At 39.2% G+C, this 27,297-nt stretch overlaps 3 protein-coding genes across 3 annotated transcripts in view; 1 reads left to right on the forward strand and 2 right to left on the reverse strand.

The window, feature by feature from the left end:
- The window catches only part of gnb1a (guanine nucleotide binding protein (G protein), beta polypeptide 1a), a 45,886-nt gene extending 39,777 nt beyond the window's left edge, over positions 1–6,109 (reverse strand). Inside the window, exon 1 of the mRNA XM_066691350.1 lies at positions 5,711–6,109. The gene's annotated coding sequence lies outside the window, so the exon portion shown is untranslated. The remainder of the gene's footprint in view (positions 1–5,710) is intronic.
- Positions 6,110–16,822: 10,713 nt separating this feature from the next.
- LOC136713823 (calglandulin-like) lies at positions 16,823–21,057 on the forward strand. Its single transcript, XM_066691041.1, has 5 exons — positions 16,823–17,573; positions 18,572–18,746; positions 19,508–19,652; positions 20,307–20,407; positions 20,686–21,057. The coding sequence occupies exons 1-5, from the start codon at positions 17,571–17,573 to the stop codon at positions 20,727–20,729; spliced, it is 468 nt and encodes a 155-aa protein (XP_066547138.1). The 5' UTR covers positions 16,823–17,570; the 3' UTR covers positions 20,730–21,057.
- A 220-nt stretch (positions 21,058–21,277) lies between these two features.
- On the reverse strand, positions 21,278–24,799 carry LOC136713822 (transmembrane protein 52). The gene is made up of 5 exons (XM_066691040.1): positions 24,713–24,799; positions 24,501–24,556; positions 24,337–24,381; positions 23,706–23,875; positions 21,278–23,054 (listed from the first exon to the last, which is right to left on the reverse strand). Exons 1-5 carry the CDS (start codon positions 24,749–24,751, stop codon positions 22,627–22,629), a joined length of 738 nt encoding a protein of 245 aa, XP_066547137.1. The 5' UTR covers positions 24,752–24,799; the 3' UTR covers positions 21,278–22,626.
- Between the last annotated feature and the right edge of the window lie 2,498 nt (positions 24,800–27,297).

A 27,297-nucleotide genomic window follows, 5' to 3' on the forward strand; every position in this document is an offset into this window, starting at 1 on the left:
ACCCACAAAGTTTTCTGAAATGCACAGCAAGCAATATCCGATAAATTTACCAAAAAGGAGATTCAGACTTCGAAATCCCCACAGCAAACCCAAAAAGACAAAAACAATCAATTATTGTGCAAGTAGCTATACATCTGCAGTATGGCAGGGTCTGTAAGGCTACCACCTCTTTATATAGCTATCCTATAGAACTAGGTTACTACAAATATAGAAATAACTGAGAATACTTGAGCAGATTTAAATAGTCCCATTCATACCTAATCCGATTTAGCAAGAGGTTTATATAATCACCCTCATTTAGTCATAACCACCTCTCAATTTCCTGCAAATAATATTCATTATTAATGATGGGCAGCATACTGCTGAGATGCATTTCATTTACAATTGTAAACCTCACACCTTCCATCCCCAATACAGGAGCCCCATTAAAGAAGGCAAAAGCTTTAGCCCACTGGACCGCAGGAATGCTTGATGAACAACCCTACCAAACAAAAGACTGTAGCCCCAAATGCCTTTCAATTATTTACCAATCTCAGCAATTAAAATAAGTACACACATCTGATCTGGCCGAGAAGAGGGAGTCAGACATCAGGAGACTGTTTCAGGATCTATGTAAAAGACTTAAAAAGTACATACCCAGGCCTTTGGTGGAAATGTAACAATTCATAAATTTTGAAATGATACTCTGTCATGGTCTAAAACAAGCACTGTATTTCTTTAGCTACACGGCATATTGTTATAGCCTTAATGGCCTTCTTCCCTTCACTCAAAAACAACAGGAGGATTGCTCCATTTATAAATGTACTCATCACTGCATTCTCCTTAGGCTCCAATATGAGGCCAGCAGACTGTCCCACTGGCCGTCTCCTTACAGCGCCACACAGTGTGTTGGCAACCTGGGTACCCAGACAGCGAAGAGAGTAACATAAATCAAACAAAGAATCTGCCATGATGACCCTTCTTTGGCACCTGATCCCACAAAAACTGAGGATATAAAGAAGCATACAGAATATTTACACCAATTAAAAAAACTAAATGTAAGTGCCATCAGAGATGTTTTAATACCATGATGGATGCTTGCATTATATATGTATATATAAAATTTGAGAACCTCTATCCCTAAAACCACAGAGAGAAAGTAATGAGGCTTGTTAGTATGATAGCATTATACAGAATTCCATATGGCTAAAGCAGGATCATAGAAAAGAAGAAAACCAGCACTATCACTGACCAGGCCACTAATCCTAAAAGCTGAAATCTGTAGACAGTAAGAATTTAATCCCATTCATACTCACTCACAGAAAAACCGAATAGGGCCAAGTCAGGTCTGGTGTCACTTTTTATTTTATTTAAACATTTATTACGTTTTAGTGTTCTATTCTTTGGCCAAAATATATACACACACATACACACACACACACACACATACAGAAGTCTGCTAATGTATGTCAAATTAGAGCAGTGCATCTGAAGGCAGTCTAATTTGAGTGAAACATGGAAAAAGACTAGAGCAGAGTGTCAAACATAGATACAATATGGTACAGATATTCTCCTGGCTGTTACATAATTATGCAAAGTTGTAACTATTTTTTTCAGCATATGGATACTCAACAAATAGGTTAAGACTTCTTAACAATAAGGGGGCGAAAATGTAACCAGGTATTCCATCTCAAAGTGGATCTGGGGACATACAATCAGCCACTGGAAATTCACTGTCATTTTAAATAAGGAATCTACAGCACAAACTTGAACTCTACGCCTGTCTTGTATCACTTTACCATCAGAACATTGTAACAGATTTAAGACAGATCACAGCACCAGCTGCAAACTGATACCAATGTTTATGAACATGGAGAACACCTTAACGCCACCATTTCCAAGTGGTGTTCTAAAAAAGGAAAAAATATATAGACGCTCAGTGCTGTATAATGTTGTGGGAAGAAATGATCACTGACGACCACACTTATCTCACTGACCTGAACAGCAGCACATGGCTGACATCTACAAACAAACATTCATGGAGCTGCTGCAGCAAAATTATGATTTAAAGAAAGGTAATTTTTGAGGACTTCCTTGTAGGCAAAGGGCTATGGAGTGGTCTGAAGGGTGGGCTGGTGCCTGTACCTTCAATCGGGTCTGCCCCAAGTGACAAGTAAAGGGAGGCCTGCTTGCCTAGGTACATACCCAGTGGTCTAGCTTGTACTGCAACTCAGGATAATCACCTACCATCTCCAGGAGTATTCTCATATTTGCATGGGGCATTAAGCAGGACCTTTTTCATACATTTACAGACTGGTAAACTTGAGATCATTGATATCCAAGTTTTGCAGATGACTCATTTAAGCCAAAAGGGATCAATGACTTTCCTAATATTGAAGGCCAGACATTCAGGATGTATGTACCACTTGGCTAACAAAGGTACATGTTCACATAAATAAGCTAGAATTAAAGTAACTTCAATATAGTAGTTTAGACACCAATGAAATCTACTTGAAGATGATATGTAATGTATTTTGGCTAAAAAGACTAACATAAGGAAAGAATTCAGGCAGCAATATTCTGAAAACACAACAATATTTTATTTGGGGGAAAGAGCCGTGTTTACTTGAGATGTATATATAAACATTACATGTACATATTAAATTCTAATAGTCTGATCTGCAGAACATCAAAGGTAGCCTTTACCATGCATTCAGCTGCAATTATTCTTTCTGGTTATATACATCTAATGTGTAAAACTGCAAAGTTAAATTTGGACTTCTGAAGCAGTCTATATATGAAAGTTAAATCCCATAAAAGTATCCCTAGTAAAATATCATTAATATCTGCTACACTGCTACCATATCTGAAATTTCCACTTAATATGGGCACTAACCTCCAAGAATTATGAGAGCATTCCACATCATTCAACACAATCTTTTAAATATTTTTTTAATTAATAATAAAAAAAAGTGTGCATCATCCTCGACTAGTTAAGCCTGGAACTTCACTGTGAAGGACTCAATCTAGACAGACAGCAAAGGAAACAAAACAGCAAATGGATGTTACCTGACAACTCTGAAGCATGCTGAAATGAAACTTACTGCTTTGACCTATTGATGTCAAAGCTGCACAGCAACAGGAAGTAGAATAGTTCAAGCAGAATGTCTGTAGTGTACGGAATATGCAGTCAAATAATATATTTGAATGTTTGTAAATAGATTTAAAGTCATCTTTCAAATTAGACCAGCTTTTTTCCCTATTTGTAACATGGCCTGTCATTACAGTAATTCTCTGTAAAAATGTAAAACATTTGAAATCACTGAAAATTATTTTAGAAATACAATAGCCACATTTATTTGCATTTATAAACTGTCTGTTAAAGTCTTGGCTGTGAGCCAATTGTTTTCTACAGTCTTATTTAATACTAGATGGGTGTCTAAATGACCTGAAATCTGCAGAGCAAAAATACCAAATATCAAAAATATACCTAACAAAAGACATGCAAATGACAGATCATAAAAATCATTCCTAACCAATATCTTTAAGAAATCGTTTTACTTCAGAGCCTGCAAGATTCTGATTTTAAAAAATACTGGAGCTGCTCTCCTCCACCCACCCACAAGTGTTGCACTAAAATTGCCAAATAAAAACTAACACTGATTTTAAAAATACAATTCGAACATGTGATTAAAAGAGAAAAAGCCACAAAACATAAGTAAAGCGTTCATGTGTTTGCCATTTTACCGATTTTATCGAGGAAATAAGGGGGGTGAGCTGCTCTTTCTTTCCTTTCCTTAGCCTAACCGATGCTCTGCCGATGTCTTGCACAGAAAGGAAAGCGCTGTGAAAACTGCAAACGCCATCTTGTTCGTTGCAGCTGCTTGGGCCCAGAATAGAGGAACTCATTCATTCAAAGGGGGAAGAAAATTAACTGGGTGCATTCATCTTTGTAAACTAACAAAATACAAAATAGCTCGGGTTAAAAAAGGAGAAAAAAAGAAAAACAGAAAACTTCTAACTGCCAAAATAACGCCGATTGTCAGCGGTGAGGAGAAATTAGGGGGGGGCAAGACCTAGCCATTTACTGCCTATCATTTCCATTTGTATATGAAATCAGTTAACATCCTGCTTTCACCCAGCCCTATACTGGCTGCAACACACCAACTCACAAAGCAATGCGATTGATTGATATATAGAGAAAACAAATAGAAATTGTGCTATTATAGGGAAATGTCTCTCTTTAAACGTTCAGTACAGCAATACGCTTTTTAGTAAGAATTCCCCCTCCCTGTTCAACTGTATTTTTCTCTTTTTTGCAACTGGGAGGTTTCGCAGCTTCCTCATTTTAAATAAATGTATTTCCTCTCTATATTACAGCTATAACAGGTTCCGACAAGGGCACAGCAAGCCTACAATTCGCCAGTCAAACGAAACATCTACCTGAAATAAAGCGATTGTCCAAAATCCAATTACCTGTTTAGTATCTAATTAAAATCGGTAGCAATTAAAACTGATAAAAGACCCAGACAAGAACCCAGCTAGCACAAGAGACGTGGTGCTACTAGATTTATAGGCTGGTATACATGCCACCCTTCGGCTGTCATTTTTGTATAGCGAGCTCAAATTAATGAGAAAAAAAAAACAAAATCCATCATACAATACTTAAACAAAATGTGCTTTTTTTTCTACTGGATGTGTGCAGAAGCAACAATTACCGATGGAGGGTAAATACAAAAAGCAATCTATAAGAAAAGCAAGATGACAAGGAGTCTTTTAAATAGGCGTTCATTTCACATTTCCACCACATAGATATGGCTCTGAATCCTTTATTTGCTGCCATTGAAATCAATCCACATCTTTATCTGGAAACATTAACAGCTTACAATTTTGTTTTCCCTGTGTGGTATTTTTGCCTTTCCCACAACCATACTGAATGGACAATCCCACACGATGATTTAAAACTTTATCATCCTTTTGTATGTATATTCAACTAAATCATTGCATGCCTTCCTTTGCAAGCACACACCCAGATAGGATCCACTATAGACCCGGAGAGACAGCCAGCCAGCAAAGAAGAAATGTTAGTTCATTTGCGGTCTGATACGGTAATCGACCATACAGGGGACCACTATAGATACAAACGTTTATTTTGTATTAAACCATTCGTTGTTCTAAGCATGACCAAGAAAGAAAGAGAAAAAAACAAGTTAACCCACACTGATAATATGGAGAGCCGCCACTAGTACAGCTCGACATGAGACATTTCCTTCCTTGTGATCGGTCGATCTTTGGCTTCAAAAATGCCACTGCTGCTGGGTGTAGATAGTGGCAGATGTTACAGATGTTTAGCCGTCTTATAAAGCACATACCAGGTACCAAATCGAGAAAATAACTGGTTTAATCATGCAATCCACACGGGTATTTCTGTACACACACAGGGCTAAACCCACGTACGGTTCCGCAGTAGTAGACAACGTCTCGACGGAAAACAAAACCAAGTCAAAGACTCCAGAAAATGTATTTTTATGTGTATTATTTCCACCCCCATAAAATGATCCCTATTCCCTCCATGTCACCCCTTTTCCTACCCCCACCCCCGTCGCAGTCCACATCAACGAGCCCACCAGCCCCGTTTAACCCTTTCCGGGAGCTCCGCAGATACAGGCATTCCTTGAATTTTTCCCCCGATTTTTTTTCTCCATCCCCCCGCAGTACTGTTTTTTCTTACCTGTTCTCAGTCAGAGGTGTCCGTGGTTTGTATCGCATTGACTGGAGACACAGTGAAGTATCCTCTCCTCTCCGCTCCGCACCAACCGACCGACAGACAGACTTCACCGAGGAGCGACACTCCCGAACCCAGCTTTCGACACGCCGAGGGGGGACACACCGGCACAAAGATGGGGCAGGGTTCACCGCAGCAAAGGCAAATAGTGGCGATAAGGCGCTTGGTTTGAGGGTCCTGCGCTGCTGCAGACGGGCTCGGTCCTTCTCCGCTTCTCTAGCCTCGCTGGTCGCTCTCACTCTCTCGCTCTCTTCGCCACTCTTTCTCGGTTCTCTCCGGCACCTCAGTCGCTTCCTCCGGCCATCAAACAGCAGAGATGGGCGCGGTAACCCTGCACTCGGCTCTGGGAAACCCCACGCTGCGGCAGCGTCACCACGCACACAGCGGGGCGCCGGCGCAGATCGAGGCTGCCCTGCGCGAGGTTCGGCGAGACGAGGCCGGCGCGCGACGGCGTCGGTTGCAGCTTCCACGCGATTCAAACCCGCGTCCGAGCCGCAACGATAGCGCCGGTGCAAACGTGCACGCATAGCTCAGATGTTGATCGTTATGCAACAGCACATCATCACACAATACTATGATAATAATAATAATAATAATGCATGGAGGAACTATAACTAAATCAACAGATTCCACATACTGCTCATTTATAATTTACAAACAGATAATACCAAAAGTTCAACATTGTCAGTGTTGCATGCTTATTTATATAAAACATTGTCTGTTGCATGTTGTTGTTCGGTCAAGTAGTAAGTTAGGGTAATTGCTTCTTGTAATAGGATTATGTGTCTTTCATTTCCATAACTAGTGTTGGGATGAAATGACAGGCCTCCAATATTATTGAACACATATTTGGAATTCCCCTTCTCTGCATAGGCCAAGATTTGCAAAGTTATAAATAATAATACATCGATATGATTATTTAAATGTTACGACATTAGTAGATGCTATTTTTAAACTAGGGGATAACATATTGCTTCTGCATGTTGCATGTGTACAGGATAATCGATCTTTCTAGAACTATTCAGCATGTTAAAATTACCTGTGATCTTCTAGTCATACTGGTTTCTCAGCTAAGCCATGTCAGGTGAAACCAGCAACCACTCTTTATCATACCATGTGAGAATGAAGTGTTATGACTTGATATTATTATTTGTATGTATTAGCAGGGCGACATACATTTTAGACAAGAAACATTTTGATGCATTACACAAGTGCAGTAATACAATCAATACAAAATACAATAGGAATACAATTCAGTAGGAATACATCCTATTGTCTTTGGACCATACTGCACAGTCCTGACCCCCTGACCTCAGTGGGAAGGTCATTCCACAACTTAGGGGCAAAAAGGAGTGAATTCTGGAGGAAGAGCAGCAGAGAGGGGCTAAAGTGAATCTTCTGGTGCAGAAGGACTGGAGAGGTCTTGGTGGAGTGAAAGAGAGATGAGACTCTGGACAAGACGACAGTAGGCGACAGTCAACTATAATTGAGACAAGATATAATTATGGTAAATGGCACAGACATTTACCCTAGGATTCTACCAGTTTTCCTTAAAAGGAAAATAAGTAATTTCAGTTTATAAAACACAGTAAAGATTAGAACTTGATTCAACTGCCAGGCTTCAATTTATTATTACATTTTATGTCCTTGATACATTAGTTGGTATTAATATTTTTATTTACAAGAAAATAATGCAAAGTCTACTATTTCCCATAGCTGGAAATATAAGAGGTAACTGTCTTCCTGTTGTATAATTCAAATCTTATTACACATCTCATTGTACATGATTCTGCTAGATTTCCTGTTGTTGTATTTGGTGAAGCATTTCTCATTTCTACCTTAACTAACTTTGAACTTTGAACTCTACTGGGGAATGAACATGGTATAAAAGATACAGTGTTCAAAGCTTAGGGGACACATGTAACAGCTTTCAGTTGCAGGTTTTAAGTGGTAATTTAACACTGCTTAATTCTATTGGGTAAAACTCAAACATATCCAATTAACCAAATTAAGGATGAAATTACTTGTAGTTCAATAAAGTTATATCTTTGATGTATACATATAAGAAAATAATAACATAAGAAAGTTTACAAACGAGAGGAGGCCATTCGACCCATTGTGCTTGTTTGGTGTCCATTAATATCTGTGATCCAAGGATCCTATCCAGTCTATTTTTAAATATTCCCAAATTTTCAGCTTTAGCCACATCGCTAGGTGGTTTGTTCCAGATTGTGACAACTCTCTGTGTTTCCTGTTTTCTGTCTTGAATGCCTTGAAGCCCAATTTCCATTAGTGTCCCCGGGTCTGTGTGTCCCTGCTGATCTGGAAAAGCTCCTCTGGTTTGATGTGGTCGATGCCTTTCATGATTTTGAAGACTTGGATCAAGTCCCCACGTAGTCTCCTCTGTTCCAGGGTGAAAAGCTTCAGTTCCTCAGTCTCTCAGTAGGACGTTCCCTTCAGACCTGGAATAAGTCTGGTTGCTCTCCTCTGAACTGCCTCTAGAGCAGCGATATCTTTCTTGAAGTGTGGAGCCCAAAACTGTCCACAGTATCCAGATGAGGTCTAACTAGTGCATTGTACAGTCTGAACATTACTGCCCTTGTTCTCAATTCTACACTTTTGACACTATACCCTATATTCTTCCTGCTTCTGTTGTTTTTTAATTATTCAGTGTTTCCAGGGATCACCTAAAGAGAACTTGCAGTTTGAGATTTTTTTCTGCCAAGTCAGTCTGCAAATTAAGATAAATATTAACTGTAATACACGAAACCTAAGAGAGATCATTTTAACTAAGAAACCAGCTGATTGTTTTGTGGAGGGAGGAAGCTGCCCTCTTACTTTGACCTTTCGCAGAATTTAAAATCACATGATCCCAAAGGGCTGGAAGATTACATTTTTGAAAAGACCTTAAGTTGCTTCGCTGAACAGAAAACAAATTGTTAACCCATGAAAATGATAATTTCCAATCTTAGGAGAGGAATCGCCAAACAATGTAAATTAAAATAAAACCTGGAAAATTCCTTACTCTCTTTTTCCTTTGAGATTGTGGTAAATGTTCTATTTTTAGTTGGACCTTATAAGAGTGGGCTCCATTTTCCAGAAAAGTATCATAAGTGAATTTCCCCTTTCTCAAACCCACACAATACATTGTGCTTTTGTATTCTAATTAGGATGTATAACCTTTTTTGTGGTGCATTGAAAGTAGTTTGCCTATGTAAATATGCAGGTTTTTCATTTGCAGAATTTGTCTTAATTTAAATATTAAAGTAATTTCCACTGGACAGACATGCCAGGGACATATATGAGAGAGATAGGTTGAGATATACACATAGATATATGCATATACAGATAGATAGATTCCTTACTTATCTAATGGTAGATTGTTTATGATACAGAAGAGAATACACGGCCAAGCAAGTGCTGGTGCCAAGGGAGCCTCACAGGCTTATACTGGGAAAAAAATAGATATAATTCCATACAATGGCTCATTATCCTAAGCAATGTGTTATGCTGAGGGTATGCCATGGCACAGTGGTGGCACTGTTACTTAGAGACCTGTGCCACAACAAACCATGTTCCATTACCCACTGGAGAGACACAGCTATTCCCCTGCCAACTCCGGATCGAGCAATTGCGCTTTATCATCCATCCTCACAGCTATGGCTGAACCCCACCCATTTCATCTCTGTTGCTGCCTTTGTTTGACCGATGATTACAATTTTTTATATTATACTCATCGATAGGTAACAAACAAATGCATAACGGGTTCATATATATAAACAAAATGTATAAAAGAATGGATTGAAAGCATAATAGATTCAATGGACAGTTGTCTTAAACAGTTTGGTCCACATATTATATTGTTCATTATGTGAATGGGAAAAAAAGGAGAGTTTTGATTTAGGATACATCCACCCACACCCAGTTTTTCCATCTTTTCCAATGGGGGGTTTCCCCTTTGTCACAATAACCCATATAACGATTCCATTACATAAGCCTGCACTCACATGGTTTACAATACATCTCATCAGGTTTCAGAGGGTATGAAAGAAAAAACAAAAACAAGCACCAACAACGGTGTGTTATGTGGTGAGGAAGCATCCTTAAAGGAAGCACAAGGCTGACTAGGAATTATTACCGCATTTGTTCCCAGACATCTCCTTCCCCCTGTTTTATTTTTACTTCTCTTCCTTTGGTGTGGACTGAAACTTATTTTCTTCTCTGTCTTTTTCAGCCTATTAAAGCCCCATCATTTTCTATTATCAAGGACCCCACAGAACCACAGAGTCTTGGCCAGACCTCATTCTAAGGTTCTGTGTTTTTGACAAAGTGCTTTGTATAAAGGATCATTAAACGCAGAGTTGTCTTATGAGTTTCCAATCAGTGAAAGAAGCTCTATTAAAATTAGAGGTCAGAATGTATCAAAGTTAGGAAATCCAGGGCTCCAACAATGAGTGCAACAATACTATACAGAGAGTGTAGGTTTTCTGTGCAGTATTTCAGGTAAAGGTTCGCAAGGTTACTATAGTGGCGTGTAAAGAACTAGGTAGTAACAGAACATGATAGATGCACGTGGAACAGGAATATCTAGTGCAAAAGCATTTTTAAGAGAAGAGTGTTTTTCTTCAAGAAAATTCACTGCCTGGAAGAAATGAAATTATCGAGGAGGGGCACAAACTGTGTACACTTCCACTTCCTTTTGTTCATCTATCTCCTTTAATGCTTAGGCAGATTGTCTCAATATGGATATTAAAGTGAATTAAATTGAATTAATCAGTACAACGAGTAGATGGGAAAATAATGAACTGGGAACCAAATTACTTTCTCTGTAGATCAAAGTTTAAGTTTAATTTGTTTTCATACAGCTTCAGAATTATTTGAAATCTATTGTTTTGCTGAACCAACACTTGACTAATTGTTTTATTTTTTTAATATTTAGTTTTATGCCACAGTTATATATAAATCTTTAATGAAACACGCTCTCCATACAGCCTCCTTGTAAAGCTCAAAGGTGACAACATGTTGACTTAAGTGGCTGTTATCATTAAAGTTCCTAAGAGACCGACAGCTCACCTATGCGGCAATAGCTCAACCTGTTTAGTGTTTTGCTAATTAACACAGCTGGATCTCAGAAGCACATCATAAACACATCCTAACCTGGATACACACTGGTGTCTCGTTAAGATTTGTTTTGTAGTTCACTCACACACATATGGTAATGCATAGCCCTGAATTCACAACACCCTCCCCTCAAAAGTCAATAAGCACCATTTTGTTTTCCATGACCAAACACATCAAATAAAATGTAAGCAAAGCAAGGCACAATTAAGACAGAAACGTAACAAAAATGACCTGCCAACTTAATCCAAACACTATTATGCATGCCTACAAATTTGTTGTTGGTTTATGACTTGTATTTTGCTCCTCCATTTTAGAGGAAGGATGAACAGACCACATCATAAAGAGCAAGTGGATGACTTTTGAAGAATCTCATTAATATACCTTTATTTATTTTGCTGTCCACTACTAACATCCTAGCAATACAATTTGGTTAAATAAAACATTTGTACTGTGGCATTGTGTGTCCATTACAAATCTCCATACATGTCAAACACTTAATATGAAGAAGCTACCTCAAAAACTGTTTTTTGGGGGGTATGTTTCTTACACAGGTGTTTCTCCAGCAGCTGTGAGTGATGTCAGACAGATGAAAGACACACCCCCTGCACTAATTCAAGCTGACATCACAAAAAAGTGATTGCATCGGCTTTAGAGCTTACACGTTTAACAGCTTGTCCGGATATGAACATTGAAACGAAAAAGGACTAACACATTATGTTAACTTTATTAGTATCACGTGGGGAAGTGTACTTGCGTTGGAACAATGGTACTTTCTCATTAACAGAAACAAACCTCACTAGTTTCACATCCAGATGCTGCAAACGGTTGTAAGTCTATGTCCTTACAAATGCATTTGGAAAGTTATCCATTTAGTAGAAAGGAAATAAAAGCCAAAAAGAACATAGCAACTTGTTAAGCTCAAGATTTATATAGTGTGGTTTACAGAAGAGTCACTCCCCGTTGTTGGTCTTGGTATCAGTTGCTTTATGCAAATTTTGCTTTGTTTGTGATGAAGAGAGTCCGAGGTGATGAGGCTCACATTGTCTGTAGTGAGGCATGTTGTTTTAATGCTCACCATAAACAAATGCTCCTTTCCCTCTCTCCACATCTATGCAAATCCTTTGAGAAAGCGTGTCAACACATAACATATTCATAGACAATACCAATAATGGGATGGGGAATTGCTTGGCTTAATAAGAACTTAAATGTCATTCCTGCTACTGGATTTGATTGCAGCACTGTTTCTTATGTCAAGTTGGTTTTAATCAGTGAGTCTTTTAAGTTTAATGTAGCACAACACTTTCTCCATATTCCTAGAAAGGTATACACAGCCAAGTAGTATCTGCACAATCTACCGTAGATATGAGTTCTACTGGGAACACTCACAGCAATGCAGAAAATATATTTTTACCATATATAGATACCATTAGGATCTACACATTCTGGTAGGAACAAGAGTCAGATTTGGCATAGCTGCCACTAAGACAAATGGAATATCACACCATTAGTGTTTCTTTAAAGCAGTGCTGAAAAACAACACTAAATTAACTTTCTAAAAAACAAATGTGAACCACAGACCATGCTTTAATGTACAGGATATATAATTTATTCCTCTATTTTATGTTCTAATTAAGTACAGATGCTCTATTGATCACATTTTTGTCTTTTTAATGCTAATATATACAGTAATTGTGTTATATTCCCCCCATTGTACTTGTCATAAGTAACTAATAAATAGTAAGATTGTGGTGATATAATGGATTATTAATAACAGGGTAGGATCACACATTGGGGTATTAGAATAAATGCAGATGTTGTCATGTATTATTAAATGTTAATTAATATTTAATTATTTGTAGATTCAAGCTTGTCTCACAGCTCTGTCTGCAATATACCTGCGGTGTAAAAAAACATTCCCATATCCCCATTCTCCTGGACAATACTACTACTACTACTACTAACACTACTACTACTACTACTACTACCACTAAAATAATATTAAAATATCATAAATACTTATTATCTCTTCTCTGGCACTTATAGCTCATTTTTTTTACTGCAAGAAAGTACAGTATTTAATCTTTCATATGCATATAAACAGACCACTGAATGTACAATGTTGTAGGTAAAAACTTTATTTATATATTTGGCTTCTATATGCTCACAAGGACCCATGTGCTCACACACACAAACACACACAAGCCTATGCCAGTCACAGAGAGAGAAGAGCACTCTCACAATCTGTTACCGTAGATACCCTCTGTCTTGATGCATCTGTCAAGAAAGCCACACCACAGGTCCCATAGGGAATCATTAGGAGGGTTGTCTGCCTTTTATCTCCAGTAGGTAGCTCACTGCAGCGTAAGGGGCAATTTGAAAATGCATAAGCTCTGTGCACTGCTGGCGAGATGCTACATCAGCACTTTAGCGACTCTCTCGCTCTGAGAGAAATAAAAGGGACTGGGGTCTTACTTGGATGAAAGCATGTAACCGAGCTCATAAAGGAAAAGGCTCCCTAGACCATCTTTGCCAAAAAATGTACAAAAGAGGCAGTCACATATCTTAGTACTAGTAATCTTTCACAATCTTATATCACACACAGATTCCTCCACCCAGATAGCACATGGTTAGCAGCTTGTAGTTCCAATGGGGTAAAGCAAATAAACAAATAAATAAATAAAAAACAACATCAAAAAACCTGCCTTGTACAAAAATTTTAAAAATCCTTTAACAATTCCAATGTGCTGAATTGCTGCATACTGTACAGGTTTCATCCATTTGCAATTTGAAGGAAATTGTTCTGCAGCAAGGAAATATTTCCTCCCAGTGGCAGAAGTGAATACTGCTCCTGAATGGCAAAGCTTTGGCTCAGTTCTGCAATGGTGTATGCACACTGCACAAGCTAAGGGAGTTGAGCTGTCAGAGAGCTGCCAACGAAATTCAAGTGCTTCTTGGCGATAGACATGGGAGCGCGATAATTTACTAAGCCGTCTTTCTGGAGAAAATTGAATGCAGATAAGGAAGAGAGGAATGAAAGGAGCTTGGGTGGCCTCAGCCTTGACACCTGAAGTTCAAACATGTCCACATCATAAAACTGCACACCATCTGGGTTTAGCAGCAGCTCTAAACAGTAATCAGAAGTGTTCATGATTGAAATCTGGCTTGATGCTCACTCAAGTCAGGTTAAGTATAAATACAATACAAAAAATACAATAAACTCTTACCAGTACAGTCTGGATTGATCCATGTTACTCTAATGTCTCAAGCATCCGCGTAGGTTTAGTCTCAGAATTGAGGGGGACATTGTCAATATCGAGGGGGGACGTGGTCAATATTGGGGGGACGCGTCCCGAACACCTATGGAGCTGCGCATACATTATTGGGGGAGCAATTTAATGTTCTCTCAAAATTAAACCTACATTATTATTATTATTATTTTTATTTCTTGGCAGACGCCCTTATCCAGGGCAACTTACAACATAAGTGCAAACAAAGTGCAAAAATACAGAGAAGTACAAGGCATCAATCATTACAAATTAGCTAAAACATAGCAATTCAAAATAATACATTTTACAAATTCCAATTTACAATTTACACAAGTACAGTAAGAGACTTCCTACATCCTGGACGGTGAAAGCTAAGTGCTGTCAAGATGTAGGGTTACAGACGAGGGCAACGGGAAAGGGAGCAAGGAGGAAAACAATCAAGAACGCGAGGAGCATAATAAGCTGAAGTGCTATCTAGCAGGGATAGAGGACTAATATTACAAGTGCTGTCGGAAGAGATGCGTCTTGAGTAAGCGCCGGAATGAGGTCAAGGACTCTGCTGTTTTTACTTCGATGTTTTGACTACATCTATGGTATCAAGGATCCTCAGTCCACCTCACCGCATTTGACATGTTTCTTTATAACACCTGATTGTCTAACTGATAATTGATTTTAGCAAAGGATTACATGGTGGGATTTTAGCAAAGAGACAAAAGGGGATGTTAAAAATATGGTACAAACCAAGTTTTATGGCATGCAAATCTCCAAAAAAGGACTCTAAACAGCTCAATAACCATGTGTTATAAAAAAGTGAATATACAGATATACAAATATGAATATACTGTAGCACTAAAAGCAGTGATGCAGTATACATTGACTATAAAAGGTGATACTGGCAGCCAGAATTTCTCTGTATTTCTCTCTCCCCCCACGTGTGCTGTGTGGGTACAGCCCATATCATAACACTTCATGTAGGTGCTGAGACTGAAAAAATAAATCAAGATGAGTCCCAAAGGTGTTACATGGCATCTTAGTTTTTGTTTTCCTTTTACATCGGATGCTGTAGTAGTGTTCAGTTTCATATCCTGCACCAAGTCTCCTACAACACTGACCAATACACCACTAGGTGTCTGCTGAACACGTTGAATATGGGGTTTGTCATTTAAGATTAGCTGGAGGGGTCAGGATTTTTGATTTGATCCAGGCCACAGGTGTCCAAAAGATGCATGTCAATATGTAGAAATGAACCAAATCCTGTAATGAAGGCAATTATGAAAACAAAATGAAACACCAGTGTATCTGGGAGGAGAACTAGATAAATCAACAGCATTTTCATCAGCACAGTGGAAACAAACGGCAGGCAGTTCCTCAGAGGAGCTCATTCCCTTGTCGGCTACAAACAGCAGGATAGGCTTTGCATCGCAGAGATCAGCTAATAACGGGGCTTTTAGGAAAATGATAACATAAATCACATAATATGATTTGATACGTTTTCAGGAAAAGACTGACATTAGATTAAGCTAAATCTCGTAATTACCTTGCTTTTTATAGCCTGGTCTGGATATAATATAATAATCTGATTTAGTGTAATCTGTTTCAATCTCCCATAAATGCTGACAGCATGTTTTGCTAAGAATGGAAAGCTTCCACTGGCTAATACAAGTGCATCACTGACATCTGCTGTTGATACAGCGAACCTCCTGTTTCACTGTCTAATACCACTGGGGACACTATGCCTTTGACCTTGTTTCAGGACTAATGCTGACTAACATGGTACAATAAAAACAAATCTCTGTCACTAACAGACCACACTGTCATTAAATACATTAAGGGAAAACAATCTGTTAACAAAAATAACAAGAAAAGCTGGCAACTGCACATTGGTCCTATTTGCTTTGAATATCGATATGTGAGGGAGTCTGTAGTGCTTGAACTGGGCTCTAAAATGCAGTATCAGGATTATACGCAAGAAATATTCAAAGAGATCCCCAAGAGATACCAAGATAAATGATTAGGTAGATTATCCTTCACTGTCTCAAGGATTTCGATTTTGAAAAATTGTAGTATTTTACTTCACTACACAAAAAACCCAAAGATATATTAAAAAGGAAATGCTACGAGACACCAGGATGTACATCTGCTTTGACAGGGCCTAATTAGCACAATCTTGTGTAATTGATGTTGAAGTTTACTGACTCATCGTGGGGTTTCCACCCTGCGTACTCTGAATTCCCCAAAAAAGAAAAACAGCCGAACGAAATAATAAATTCTGCAGCCCCAGAGGTGATATAAATGAACAGAAATCCAAAATGCTCTGAACACGAGCTCTCTTTTCATTATAAAACACAGTTTAGTAAACCATGCCCAAAAAAGATAAACCATAATATCTGGATTCTATTCTGGGCTCCCACCGTATCAACTGCTTCTGTAAGCAGCAGGGTTATTGCAAGGTAAGACGGGCCAAAGCCTCGGCGTCTGAATCTTAAGAAGCTGCCCAATTCCCCGGCAGCGATCTAAATAAACTCTTAAGTCCAGCCTGGCCCCTTATTTGGTGTGAAGGACCGAGGCAGCGCTCTTGGGATTGGGGCTGCACCTGTTGAGGAGTATGGAGAGCTGATAACAGTTAGAGGGTCTCAGAGGAGAGCAGGGCGAGACAGAGACACACCACTGCCAACCTGCAGAGTCCCGGTGCAGCGTCTGGGGCGACACAAAGACTGCAGCAGGAGCACAGGGGCTAAGACTGGGATGGGGGGAGGGGCACTCTCCAGTCCTCCAGAGACAAGGGGTTTTCTGGTTTTTATTTCATCTGGTAACATCCATCCATTTAAGGGAATAATTGCACCCTTCTAGAAGCTAAGAGGGAGGCTGTAAACAAGATGATGATTTATTTTTACATTTTTAGGGCTAAAATATAAAAACCTTAATCAAATTGTGCCATCAGAGTTTCTAGTTAAGGGTTTCTTCTCTAAATATTTCCAATTTAGTTATTTAAACATTGTTGCTTGGCATTCAAACACAACTCTTTAGATTTTTAAGAGATGGAGAATTCAGTGTTTCTCTGATGGAAGTGGACCTTGTGCACACAAAGTGCATTTAACGACATAGGTGCGCCTAACTTCTTTAGGTCCTACTCTGCTCTTCTGACTCTTAATGCATTCATTGTCCACTGCAGAACGGGGTTTGATAACTGATATTCCCTCACAGACTGCTCGGCTGACTCCAACCCAGATTCCTCCAGAAATAGGAATCTAGCACTCCCCCGTAAACCATAAAAGGTCTATGTGATTCTTAACTCCAAGGGGACCCCGTTGAGCAAGCCCCTTGAATAATGTTGAAGTTAGGACTTGCATTCTTACTTGGGGTGCAACTCAGTCAGTCTCAGAGCACCGTCGCCCGCAGTCACTCCTGCCTCTGCCACAATGGTGAGTACTGCGCCTCTGTGGACTTTCCACTGATCATCCTGGTGTCGGTCAGTGTTGAAGATACTGACAAATACATACCAAGTGCAAGTGAAATGAGCTAAAATCATAATGGAAGCTAAATGTAACAGGAGGATTCAAATGAAGTGCTGTATCCTGTTGTTGAGCCACAACTTTGCACTGATTCGGGGGAATGAATTGTGAATAATTTGTCACAAAGAGGTAATTGACCTCTTTCCTATTTCTGGAGCATTACTACTACTTCTATTAATAACTAAAACATTTAGTGTGTGGAGCACCAAGAGTTAAATCTATTTTTGGGGAAGGAAATCTGTGTTATTGCTGTTGTTTGAGAGGAAAAATCAAGATTCATGTAAGTCTCTATATGGGACCATCATTGTTTGGGAATTCTTCCGACATTATAGGTAATTTAATTCCAAATGACTGCAAGGCAGCACCACAAAAGTGTAAAAGCTTAAAACGATAAATTACCTTAATGTTACCTTAAAAGCAGGTCCTGGATGACAGAATCATATCAATTTGTTTCTAATGTACCAAATCAGAAGCAAAGATGATATGCAGGAAAAAAAAAAGTTTTAGTGCAGGTGTTTTTATTTTCAGGTAAAGTTTGGCATCATTTAATTTTTAAATCAAAAACTTTTCTGACATGTTTTTAATCATTCAAATCAGTGAAACGAATGTTAGAGTTAGCAAAACAGAAATTGTGTGCTTCTATTAAGTTTATGCAGAGTTGTGCATTCCTTTTATTTGAACTTGGATCAGATTGCATCTTCTGCACATGAAGGTCCTTAAAGCTAACTCTGCCATAGGAGTACAGCATAGCAAACACACCGCAGTACGGGTTATTTTAACATGGCGTGTAAACTTCTATTTCCATTTTTACGCCGTAACCCTAAAAGTGGTCTCTGACAAGTCAAGTCAATAGATTTACAGACCCGGGTCCCTGCTCTCAATGCCCCAGCGTCCCTGTTCTTTTGCAGGCCGACACCCTGACTCCCGAGCAGGTCACCGAATACAAAGGTGTGTTTGAGATGTTCGACGAGGAGGGGAACGGAGAAGTCAAGACATCGGAGCTTGAGAAACTCATGAGCCTGATGAGCATCAACCTCACCAAGAGAGAACTGGTCCAGATGGCCAAGGATGTGGACAAGGATGGTATGTCTCCTTTCCCATTGGAAATTAGAGATTGAATCATCTCTTACTCCCACAGTACAGCCATGTGATTACCCTAAAGCATGCAAGTACCAGACCAGTGTATCACACAAGAGGCTGCTCTACTAATGCCAGGCAGAGACTAGCAGAGATGAGCTCTCGCTTTGTGGTTCAGCATCAACATGCAATGACAACTCTTAATGCAAATTGATGGATTGTATTGATTGAATATGATCGTTATAAAATCAATCTGCGATTCCGGCATAAATTGATGGATGTGCACAGACTTTGATCTAAAGAACCATCCGACCCCTGAGTCGCTCAGTACTTTATTACAAGTTTTGGAGAAGAATTTCTTCTCCATGTTGGGTTGCTAATTGCAATCCTTTGGTTAAGTCCGCCATCTGGTGGTTAATATACAGATATTTTGTGAAAACGTACCTCACTCGAACAGCAAGGATACTCTGAATCTGCAGAGATACATTCACACCTCCTGATGTTTGGCATACCGGAATTACTAGAAACTCTGTATTTTAGGTGCTAGTGAGTCTTTCACAGTCCTAAAGAAAGACAAGATCTGCAATTGGGTAAAACATCTTGAGGTGGAAGAACAGAACAGATGTTTTCATAGTTCAAGCAATGCACCATTATGATCACTACTTGCGACTTATTAATAGTGTTATTTGCTTAATGACCAGTTACACTCTCAGCCTCTCTCTCTTCTGAAGGTGTACCCCTCATTTACACAGCACATATAATTGCAGGTAAAGGAGTCTTTAACTGCGACAGTTTCCTGGGCCTGATGGTACTTTATCATGAGAAGGCCAAGAACCAAGACGCTGAGCTCCGCGCCGCCTTCAAGGTTTTTGACAAGGAGTCCAAGGGCTACATCGACTGGGAGTCCCTCAAGTAGGCCTGAAGGAGTCTCTGTCACGCTTATCGCATGTCCAGAGAACATTGTCCAAAATATCACAAACATCATTTTGTGTTTACATCCAAAAGCATGCAGATTCGATTCCTAATCATGAAAATATAAAAATATATATTTGATCAATTATAAGTAAAACAGAGAGCATTACATTCTCTGTGTCAGTGTAGCTTGTAGGTGTCGGTGCGGCCAGACACTCATGGCATTGAGCCGCCATCTCAGCACGCTGTACCAACAGAGTGATGCCGCCCTCAGTCTCATCTTACACAGCCCTGTTACATAAAGCAGTTTGTATATGTGGATATACAGCCTTCAGTATGAAAAACAGCTCATATTCAACTTCGGTCAGCTCTGGTGACATCCAGTGGTGAAGCAAAGTAAATAACAAATGCTGATACTTAGCAATCTTTTTTCTTTGCTGATAGTAAGTTCAGTGCTTGTTGTCAGATACATTCAGAGTGAGGTTTTCCAAATGTCATCACCACTCGCACAAATCACAAATCAGGGTAGTGTTCTGCTTGGACATCATGTAAAAACACCCAGAGGCCATGAACACGCAGACTTCTGAATCCAAAGCTCTTTGTTCTGAGCTCGGTAATCCTAACGAAAGGCTCTGGGCCTTCAATGCATTTCAGGTACGTGATGATGAACGCGGGAGAACCCCTCAACGCGGAGGAGGCCGAGCAGATGATGAAGGAAGCCGACAAAGACGGAGACGGAACCATTGATTATGAAGGTAAAATAAAACACATCCAATCGGACCTGATTGCCTGTCACACAAAAATCCCTCCACAGTGTCACAACAGGTGAAAGGGATGTGCGAAACAGATGTGTGTCTATCGGGCTATTTTGCATTGGATCCATTATCATAGAGACATGAATCTAAACAGATACATGAAATCAAATAAAAGATTCCATTGAACCAGTCGGAAACTCCAGCAATTTTTATGGGACACAATTTTCAGAATATCACTACTTAATAATAACGGGGGGAAATAACTTCAATGTCGACAGAATTCGTGGCCATGATGACCGGAGACTCTTTCAAGATGACCTAATATCGAGACAGAAGGGCGAGTGACGTCGGCACACAGAAGATTCCAGCCAGCAACAGCAAGAGTAACAACTTGTAGCCAATGATAGTGATTGTTTTATAAAAAAATCAGAAGGTCCTGCTTCACAAGTATGAACATTTTGTGACATCAGAGGAAGGTAGTTACATTTTCAAATATTCTAGATCTTATTGACATAGACTGGATATAGATATCAACCAACCCCCTGTAAAATGTGTCCATTACCTGTGATTGACTGTACAAACAAATAAAACATGTTCTCGGTTGTTATTGTGCATTACAAACCTTTTATTAAAATATTTATTTAAAAATACGGTTTTGATTGTTATATTTATTCTTATCCCACCAGTTGTCCATGAAAAAGGGGTTAAGTAATCCTGGTTGAAGTAAATGTATAAAATAAACATACATATATATGCATGGCTATAGTGAAAAGTCTACCGATGGATGAAGAACGTTTTGGCGTCGGTTTAAAGACAGGCTTGCCAGCAGCCTCTGTAGATTTTGTTACTTGTAGGAAACAGCCACACGTATTATAAGTTATTGTGTATTATTTTATTATTCAAACCACTTGGTTTAACAGACATATTTTTAAAGTTTGTATATATATGAAAAAAATCGATGTGAAAGCTTTGTAAACCACATTACAATTCCAAGCAAGATTTGTAAAAATACAAAAACACAATATAAATGGACATGGGCACAAGAATGCCTTTATAAAAACTGATTTAATACAATATAATGTAGAGAATCAAATCAATATGTGTATTGTCTAATTGATTGGATTCTGCGTAACATGCACATGGCACCTACCACACTTATCTGTAATCTGTAATTTGGTTGAGCAATACATGTTATAGAGGAGCATACCTTAACTGTAGTATTGAAAAAGGTGACTTTATATTCAATTTGCAAATTGCATTAAATGCTCAATCCCTTTGATTCATGTAACTCTGGTTTGCTATGGATGAGAAAACAGGTTACACTTGCTTTGAATTGCTTGCTTTTTCACCATCTGTACAAAAAGTTAAAAAAACAAAAAAAACATCTTCCATTACTCTGTAATGATATTAACTGCAGCAACATGCTGTGAAATACATCTCTTTATAAAGAGAAAGCAAGGCAGAGTCCTTGTTACACATACAAAACTCTGGGATACTCAGCTACAGTAAGACTGACAGACAGCAGGACACCTTCTTGGTGTTTGTGTGAAGGGAAGGGGCGGCCATTGGTAGGATAACACTAAAGGCCCTATTTTTTTGCAAAACTGCAACTGCAGACGGAAGCTACACCCTTGAAAGAGACAGTTTGCAATGGGAAAAACAGGGTTTTTGAGTTGCCAACATACACCCTAGAACTGAGAAACACAGAATATTTGGAAAATGTCTTCCAGATGCAACGTTACTCTTCTAATCCCACCTGACAGATCCGATCTTAAAGGATCTGTTCCATGACTGGTAAGACAAATGACGTCTACAGGCTGTGGGAACCAAGCACTGTTGAAGCGCACAGAAAGGGTGGTGCTCTAAGGAACACTGAAAGCCCATTGTTTTACACAAGCTTTGTGTAATCCAAGCAAACCCCTAGTCATCTGACTTCCAACTGACCATGACGATCTACAGCAACACAAGGCTCAAACCCTGCTGCAATTGCCAGGATAACCAGCATAAAGCCTGGGTTACAGGAAGCTGCTGACTGCACTGTGACAAAGCTCTTCATGACGTGGCACTTTCTTCTGGAGTTGAAGCCTGATTTGGCATTGGTGCGGTTAGGGTCCTTGTGTTTTTAGGGCAGCGTCCAGGTCTTGGTACCTTGGCCACTGACTGCGTGATCACAGAGCAAAAGACCAACAAGTCCAAGTCATTGGTTTTGTAGATGTTCATCAAATTATTTCCACCTCGTGACTGTGTATGGAGTCCGTGTCATCCAGTTCTATGTCACTGAATTCCTCCTCAGGGTGTTCTCCGATAGTGTCGTACAGCTCGTACTGAGGAGGCTCTTCCTCAGCAGAGTCAGCCTGGGCCTCTGGGGGGTTCTCCAGATCTTGCTGCTCCTGGTTTCTCATGTTCATATCCTCCTCTGAGAGAGGCTCCTCCTGGGCTTCTGTAGAAATGGTCTCGTTTGCAGAGCTGTCTGCTTTCCGGACACCTGGCAGGATGGCATGGTCATTCACGGGCATCTTTAAGGCTTCTTCATACTCTGGTGGGTTCTCCAGAGCGTAGAGATTATAGGGTGGAGGGGAAGAGTTGTTGCCCATCTCCACTCTGTAGGACAGTGAGGGGCGGCTGCCGTGAGAGGGGCCATAGGCTGCTGGAGAAAGACAGAAAAGAAACACCAGCATCAGTATTGAGAAGCAGTGTTTCCTGTGACTCTCGCTCCAACCTGGTTTTATCTCTAAGGCCTTCGAAACATGTACAAATGTACACAAGGTCTCTGACTAAATAGCTGGATATTTAAAAGTGATTTTTAAAGACCGATTTAGGTAACCAAATCACTTCAGTGGATACATGAGAAATTTAATATAAATCCTTTGAATTAAGTTGGTTAATTGATCCAAATGCTGTTAGAAATTACTTTTTCAACCAGATTATTATTTTGGAGATTTTGGAAACAGTGCTGTTTATCAATATCAGTGACTTACGTGCATCTTGTGAACTGACACATAACTAGTAGCTTTATAAAAGCCTTGTCTATTTATTTTAGAAACATAAGACTGAGCTGCTTAGTTCCTTTTAGTCTGTTCTTCAGCATACCTAAGAAAACAACCTTTATCTCTTATCAGCAATACAGGCTGTCTATAAGCAGCCTTAAATATACAGCCTAGCAGTGTTTACACAAGTAAAGGCATGTACTTGACAGTATTGCTACCACACCACTCCTACCAAAAACGTTTTTATTAGATGGTAGATAAATATTATTGTGAAGTTCCCACAGTAAGAGGAGTTATAATGAATATCTTACAGGATAAGGTGCTTGTGCTTTGCACGGTGCTCTCATTGTCCACAGAAATCACAGTGACTTCAAATGGGTGTCCAGAGAACGCAGAGGGCTTGTTGGTCTTACAGCAGAACTTGATGCAACTCACGAGGATACCAAACACCAGCACAACAGATATGACCATTAAGATCAACCTGCGTGAACAAACAAAAAAAAAAAGGCAGAAGATGTTTTACAATCCATCCTGGAACCAAACACACTTCAACAATAAGTCTTCTTTCTATTTTAATGTTCTTGCATTCGGTTTAACAGTTGGTTAAGGGGATTTAGTCTCTGTACTAACAGCAATAGATCAATAAGAACCAAACCTTAACTGAATTCACGAAATAAATTACACTTCTCTAATGATGTGCATTAATATGCTAATTACTCTATATCTGATAAACAGATCTTCAGAGGAGGTTTTCAGAAACAAAAACTCACAAGTGTATTATTAGGATTAATAATAATAATAATAATAATAATAATAATAATAATAATAATAATAATAATAAAGAGGTGAACATTATTTTCTATGGGCGTTCAATTGAAATATACAGTAGTCCACATAGGGTTTAATTTTATTCCAGAATACAAATAGATAGACAGGACTTACCAGACATACCAAAGCCTAGTCCAATCAGCACCCATAATATGACAACTGAAATGAATCGGGAGAAAGTATAAATTAGTCCAGTGATTAAAGAACTGTCAGAAATATTTGATTAAACCACTGGATTATTTCAAATATAATTTAAGATACAGAAATATTGAACTCACTGTGGGGGGTCTGCGCAAATCGTATCCGCCGCTGTTGTGGTTGTTCTTGACAATACCTACGAAACACAGAAAAGAAATGCGTAAATGCGCGTTTAAAGCAAAGAAGTGTGTATCTATTGATATATATATCTTAGTTATTTGGACTAGTGTGAGCTCTAGTGGTTTACAGCAACAGTGAAAAATACAGAGAAAGGGATTCTCTAGTTACTCACCAAAATGCACAGAGATGCCACAGCCTGCTGGCTCCTCATTACGGTGTCTGTTTGTAATAATATCCTCAAGGTTTCCGCAAGTGTTACTATAACTCTCTCTGCCTCCCAGGTGAGCATTTATACGGGTCCACCTCCCATCCTGTTACTCTCACCCATTGGAGACCAGCACCGCTTACCTGCAGACACGCCTTGCAGGCGTGTCTGCAGGTAAGCGGTGCTGGTCTCCAATGGGAGCATTTAACACTTTTTAAATGTTTGCTATCAGAAGTATAATTTGTACTGATTTAAAAACAATACCATTTTTGAAATCAGAAATTCAATTGCTGATATCAAAATACATCAAACGTCTTGATGCCAGAAATAGAATTGATATCAGAAATTCGAATTACTTGGTGACATCACAAAGGGAAATGGAATTCCTGATATCAAAAAATGTGGACATCAATTCTGCTTTTGATAACTCATGGCGCCTGTGATGCATCAATATAGACTACATGGTATTACACAACACTTTCAAGTAGGTATCCTATGCCATTCGCAGGTGAACCAAATTAAAATGTAGATGTGAACTGTGCTATATATCATTACCAGCATATATTGATCCACTTCTGGATGAAACCCCTCCCCTGAGATGTTGCCACTATTGCACCGGTTCTCGGTCATTAATGAATCAAGTTGCTGGAAGGGCATGCTGTTATAAACTCACACAAGAAATTCCTGGACAGAGATGACAGAGTACGTCTAGAATGTACAAAATTATTAACTGGGCAATGCATCTTAATGGGAGAATAAGGTGACTGGTGCCCTTAAATCACCAGTGGCATTTTTATGTAATGACGCACCCTGAGGTGGGGCAAGGCTTCTGTTTACTGAGGGAATGTGTGAATCAGGAATAGGTCTACCTATCCTAACTCCATAGCATTTCGCAATTCAGTTTCAAGACATGGGCTATTAGTTATTAAGATTTATTAGGATTTAATAGTGGTTGATCAAACAAAACGATTCAATTCTAGATCTGCAGGCTATTTTTGAATTCGGTTCACTTGACCTAAAGTGCATAGATGATGTATTCAGTAGTTAATATTTTACAAATAAAACCCTAACCATGATAAACAATTTCAACTCTAATGAACAATTCCCACTTGTTATACCAGTTTGTTCCCACTTGTATTTCCCGTTTGACATTCTCTGCAAAATGTACATACCAGTCAGTAGCTTAATCATTTACTAAGAGATTCCCTAACTTGAAATATCAGGAGTTGCACAAAGTCATGACCAGACTCAAATCCAACACACATTGTGAGTAGTTAGTCCTTCCTTTAAACCAATGAATGAATGAATGAATAGCAAACATTGTAAATTAGGTAGACAGACTCAAATGCATCTGCGAGAGGCATTTTTAGCTTTTGCTATCAATCCATTTATATTACAAAAATAATGTGACTTGGCTCACAAATTGTTTGCATTAACTAGGGTGAGTTTGGACCAGTTAGATACACATTTATAGGTATGTGTACACTTCACATGAGTAGAGGGAGAAAGTGAGACAGAAAAGTCTGGATTTCTGCCAGTCCTCCATGTCACCATTTCCTATTGTTTAATTTGTAGGGGAATTTGTATGGGCTGGCTGATTGTCAGCAAGAAGGGTTAATCAGCTGTTCAAATTCTGTGGCGCCATAGTTTCCATTAAAAAGCATTTGAATATTTCATTTCTGAAGTCAACGCCAGGGAATTTAATGACACGAATGACAAATCAACTATCACACATTTCCCCCACCCTCATCTCCGCCAATTCAACCTGGCCTAGCCTGGCTAGCCCTGCTGTTTAAACAACAATAGCGGGCTGGGCCGGCCTGCATGGGAGTCTGTGGGTGTTTCCAGCACCTCACCCACAGCCCGAACCCCCCCGAGACCAGCCACAGCAGAGGTCACTGTAAGACACCAATTTGACACATTTGTCTCGATTGCCCTCAACCGAGCAGCTGCTATCTTGTGTTCGAAACAACATCAGCAGGGTGAGTTTCCAAAACAGCTCTCACACAGCCCTTCTGACTCCCATTTCCTTGCCTTTCGTTTAACGATAAGTGAGGTCACTATAATCCATGTTCATGTTTTCACTGTGTTTTAACGATGATGCCTAAGAAGGGTCAACCGCAAACTTGAAGCTGCAGAAATGTATAGCTTTCCTTTGCCCTATCGAATGAGCATGCCCCCCCCCCCGCCCCAGTACACCGGTTAAACATTAACCATAATGCACCTTGTATATTGTAGTTACTGTATATTCAGTTGCACTTAACATAGTTAAGATTAGCAAAGACAAAATTAAGCTGATAAGATTTTTTTTTCTGTTTGCTTAAATTTCTTGGAAGCAAAAACGGGAAGGTGATTAAGACATTTTAGTTTAAGGATGGACTTGGATTTCAGAGAGTTATAATTATTGTTGATTGTTTCACCACCAAATAACACATACAGCTTCAAAGTGGTACAGATTAAAATAAAATAAACGAATAACAATAATCTACTGTTTTCTCTTCTGTTTAGACCCCCTCCATCTCACCACTATTGCTCTAATATATAAAAGCATG

Source organism: Amia ocellicauda, chromosome 18 (genome assembly GCF_036373705.1).
Source record: "Amia ocellicauda isolate fAmiCal2 chromosome 18, fAmiCal2.hap1, whole genome shotgun sequence".
In the NCBI taxonomy this organism is placed as follows: domain Eukaryota; kingdom Metazoa; phylum Chordata; class Actinopteri; order Amiiformes; family Amiidae; genus Amia; species Amia ocellicauda.